The following is a 5,019-nucleotide window of genomic DNA, read 5'->3' on the forward strand; positions in this document are numbered from 1 at the left end:
ATGTCGTTCTGCAGACGCGATAAAAACGCACTGCGTACGCTTTTCAGTTGTTTTGCGACTGGTGTAAATCAGGGTAAGAGGTTAAAATGTAGATCTCCTAAGAATGAAAAACAGACCTAGTGTGCAGAACATTATTGTGTGCTATTTGTTGTGTAAAATATGTGGTGGGGTATGGACCCTATATAGTGCCACTCTAACAACCAAAGATATGATTATACCAGAGGAAGAAGGCAGCTGTTAAGATGCCTCATTTGTACACGATGGTAGAACCCTGCTCATATGTTGTGTGAGGAAAACATAACTCATGTAATCTAACGAAATGAACACTCTGGACAGGGGCTGATTGCTGACCTACAAACTTAACCTTGTTTCCTTTGTATTTTTGGAGGAGCTGTAGCATTTGGTGCTCTGATTTCTAAAGCAGCCCAGGGGACTCCAGGCTCGGAAAGCAGATACTCTGTGGCTCCTAATGAGACTGCACAAATGAGAAACGGCACACTGATTTTTTTTTTTCTTTTACCAAAAAGAAAAAGAAATGTGAATATGTAATAAACACGTTTTTTTTACTTTGCAAATTGACTACTCCGCATGCATGGGAGCTGCTCAGCAACACTGAGGTCAGTACCATCACTCTACAATTTGACCACACCTGGTCACAACAGAAACACAAAAATTCAGGTGACCACACAAACCCCTTACTTTTATATTATTCATAATCTGACACCAACAAAGATTTTTGGCTTTTGTCATTGCAAATGCAGAATGGTATAAGTAATTTGCTGCTGCCCTCTTAGGGAGGTCTCTTCTTGTCTTTGCAAACTTGTGCACTGCCACTGCTGTAGCTTTGCGTGTGTTGGCCCTAGGGGTCTCTTAACTGCCCCAAGTAGTTGCAGAGCAGCACACACACACACAAAAATACATTTTACCTTACACTTGCACATTAATGACAAGATAGGTTGATTGCCTCTAAAATGATATAATTGGCTGATGTAGCTAGGCAACAAAGACACATCAGACCTGCGTTAACATCAGCTTCAATGTGCAGGTTAGTGAGTCATCCTGAGACATGAGGTTGCACAAAAGCAACAACAACAACGATTTGTGTTAGAAGGCAAGTAGATCTGGAGACCACACGTTACAAGCTTCACTGTTGCTACTGAGGAGAATAGTTCTTAGCTATGCACACACTGGTCATCGCCTCAGGAATGTGGTCAGAACTGGTTGATTAGGTTAGAACCTGGTAAAAGTTTAAGAACATATGATTTCTGCAAAAACTAACATGTTGCGTCTGAAGTAAAGCAGGTTAAAGCTTACCTTAAGTCACTATCAGGTGAGCTCCAGCATAGACTCCAGTCAGAAGTATTGAAGGTGTGTGGTTGAAACAGAAGGAATCTGGAAAAAAGTTGTATTTTGCGTAACATTTTCCAGCAGGAAACACAAAGACAAAACAGGTGTAGGCTTCAGCAGCAGCTCACTATTGCTGCCACTGCTAAGTCTGCAATGTACCTGGATTTCTACTACTAGCTGTACACCTCTGTACTTATTATCTTCTTATACTTCGGGTCAATATTTGCACGTAGAGGGATCATTTTGTACTGCAAAGAATGTCTTACAAAATTCTATGCCATATTTTTGGTTCCATATTTTTATACAACACTCCTACGAAGCGGCGTCCATCACCAAGGCTGAGGAGAAAAAGCTTTCATTATGTATTAGCCATTTAGTCAGACGCGTCTGTACAAATACATCTTCATTTATTTCACATACATTTTTTTTAACTTTTACTTTTGAAGATTTCACAAAATGATTCAACAACAAAATGAAGAACTACCACAACAAAGTCAAAATTTCCTACTGGGAAATGATGCAAATGTCACTGTAGTAAAATTGACACATGTAGTTTGCCAACCAGCAAAGGTACAGTTAAAGGAATTAAAAGAGACAAAAATAGGACAAAAAGGTGGTTCATGTGGATACTTTGACCCTTACTGGGCCATCTTTATGATGATCCAAGTGTTTGTTATGTTAGGTCCTGAATAGTCTTTGAGGACAGATTTTTGAAATATTCTTAATTTTTTTTTTTCATAAATAAAATCTTTTTCCCCCTTATTTGTATTGTTAAATAATATATATATTATTTATTAATATTTAGGAGTCAATTGGGGGAGCAGGGACAGATAATCAGCCATAGAAGCCCTTCCTGAATCAATGGAAACTTCAAAAGTCTGAAGAGTGTTGTCGCTGAACATGTGGGGTTATATCAATTTTGGCTAATGCATCCCATGAATATTGCTATGAATAGTTCTTTTGAATGAATATATACATACATGTACATAATGAAGCATTAGGTACACATATGCAAAGTACTGAACACAGGAGATAATGGTCTGTTTCATCGATTTGTTCAGTGAATAAGCATGGCGCAAGACTAAACAAAGTAGGTTAATAGCTGAGATACAAATTTGTACTGTACATGGTTCAGTTGAGTCTGTATAGCCAACCCAAACTGAAGGGTTCTTTTTGGGCATATAAATTTCAAAAAGCTGATAAATGACACCAATTCCCTCCAGGTCCCCTCCATGGTGGCAGCTGTTTACACTCATCATCCGAGAAGTTGCCCGCTGGCAATTACATACGAGTTCCACTACGCTTTTTGTATTTGAAACACAGTATCCACATATTACGTCAAGGTCCAGTGATTTAAGGAACGGTACTGCTCAACACGTTATGATGCCCCCAAAGTTTTTCTCTCCCTGTTTCATGTGAGAAGTCCTGTGAGTTGTACTATTTTCAAAAAAATACATTGTACTTTGGGCATTTCCACAATCCATATAGTTGAATCAATAAAAGAAGTCACATCATTTTCATGTTGAAGCGGCGAGGACCTGCTTGTCCCTCTGCTGAGTCCACATTAGTGCCATTAGACTTCGACCGAGGCACATACTCAACGTCTATGTTGTTTTTATGTTTTCCTTTTCCTCTGCTCCAAACGAAAAGGAGCAAGAAACAAAACAAGACCACTCCCAGGAAGGTGAAGCAACCCATAGCTGTTGACACTAAAATAGTCTTAAGGTCCAAACCGTGGATCACGCTGCTCGTCCCGTTGGCAGTGGTATTGCTGGGATCTGTGTAGTACTGGGTCCTGTTAGCGTACAGTGATCCCAGACTTTTCACTGCCAGTGAAGTCATCAGGGTGTCATTCCCAGCAGTGTTGGAGGCAATGCAAAGATACACTCCGCTGTCTTGCACCTCGGCGGACTTGATCTCAAGTGTACCATTGTTGTGGACCATTACTCGACCGTGGCTCCTTCCTGTCAGCACTCGTCGACGCGGGGACAGCCAGGACACAATGGGCCTTGGTGTCCCCTCAGCACTACAGCGCAACATAGCCTGCTGGCCTTCATCCACAGTAACTGTTTGTGTTTTATTCTCACGGATTTTTGGCTTGGTGCATGTCACATAATAAGACAAGAGAGTCTCTTTAAACTCCTTAAAAGGCCGGCCACGAATCCCCTCAGGTGTGCTGCACTCTGGTTGTGATTCCCCAAAGAATATTGAGTGCCTTTTCTGTAGGATCCACATCAGACGACAGTCGCACACTAAGGGGTTGTTGTCAATCAGCAGAACCTCAAGAGCCTCAGGAGACTGAAAAACACCCTTCTCTAGGGTGTCCAGGCGGTTGTGAGAAACATTGAGGACCTTAAGCCCACGCAAGCCCTGGAAGGCAAACAGTTCAATGGTGGCCAGTTGAGCTCCAACTATGTGCAGCTCTCGCAACCGAACCAGTTCCATCAGCATGCCTCCTTCAATGTGCCTGATGTGGTTGTAGGACAGGTTGAGGTGTGTCAGGTAGGGCAGATGCTTCAGAGCTTGGTAAGGAAAGGAGGACAGGTTGGTGTGGGTTATAAACAGCGTCGTCAGGTTGAGGCCATGCAGGGTATTAGCTGGAACATGGTCTAGTGATGGCCAATGATCGATTTCCAAATGACGCAGCCGGAACAGCTTTTTGAATGAGTAGGGATGCAAAGTGCTAATGCTGAGGTATCGTAAATGGAGGCTGACCAGATTGTGCAGGTGAGAGAGGGCCTCAGTGGGCACAACTGTAAGGTTGCACCTCTCTAAGGTTAGTATCTCCAGGCTTAGAAGTCCACTGAATGCACGGTGAGAAATGTAAACCAGATCATTGTCGCCCACTTCCAAAAACTTCAGATTGTGCAAGTCCTGAAACATATAATCCAGGAGGATGACGATCTTGTTGTCACTTATATCCAGTCGGGTAAGATTTGCCAAACCTGTGAAAACGCCCAGAGGAATCAGCTTGATGCGATTGCTTTTCAGACTGAGCAAGTGCATGTTAAACAGGGCATTAAAAGCCCCCGGCTCAACATAGCTGATAATGTTTCCACTGAGGTCAAGTTCCTCAAGCCCCGGAAAAGCAAGAAAGTCATCAGGGTTGATCATTGTCAGCTTGTTCTTACTCAGGTCCAGGATCCTGGTCTCGGTTGGGATGCCATCTGGAATGGTGGGCATGCGCTTGCGATGACATACAACAGCCTTGCTCTGCGCCGAGCACTCACAGCGGGAGGGACATCCCAGGGTAGAACCCACAAAGACAGCCACAAGGGCCAGTCCAAGGAATGGCTGCCAGCATGAGACGACCGTGTGCAGCATGACTTTGCTCATACAGTCAACCATTCTGTCACGGTTCTGCAAAAGACGAAAGAGAGGAAGAGCAGTTATTCATACAGGATGGACTTTGTGGTAGTTTCTGTAGAATCAATTAACAACTTATTCAAACATATGGAGGGTGAAATGCTGGGAGACATGGTGGGCTTCTAAGAGACTTTGAATTAAGGACCTTCCTGAGCTGAATCTGTCTGCTATCTTGTCAATGAGATAACATACAGCTCTTACAGGTCACTCTAGGATGATGCTTTTTGTTCTTATAAACTGTTTATTGCAAAAAACAGCTCACATTGGCTCAGTTTGTTCATTTCCACAAAATAGAGCTTGTCTGTT

At 42.8% G+C, this 5,019-nt stretch overlaps 1 protein-coding gene across 1 annotated transcript; it reads right to left on the reverse strand.

Annotated features, from left to right (window-relative positions):
* Positions 1-2,261: 2,261 nt before the first annotated feature.
* On the reverse strand, positions 2,262-4,695 carry lingo2 (leucine rich repeat and Ig domain containing 2). The gene has a single exon (XM_028416411.1). The coding sequence runs from the start codon at positions 4,693-4,695 to the stop codon at positions 2,854-2,856; it is 1,842 nt and encodes a 613-aa protein (XP_028272212.1). The 3' UTR covers positions 2,262-2,853.
* Between the last annotated feature and the right edge of the window lie 324 nt (positions 4,696-5,019).

This window comes from Parambassis ranga, chromosome 10 (genome assembly GCF_900634625.1).
Source record: "Parambassis ranga chromosome 10, fParRan2.1, whole genome shotgun sequence".
NCBI lineage: Eukaryota > Metazoa > Chordata > Actinopteri > Ambassidae > Parambassis > Parambassis ranga.

Bases quoted from the DNA above. Each gene is read 5' to 3' on its own strand.
- lingo2 (XM_028416411.1), bottom strand. From the start codon at position 4,695: ATGGTTGACTGTATGAGCAAAGTCATGCTGCACACGGTCGTCTCATGC.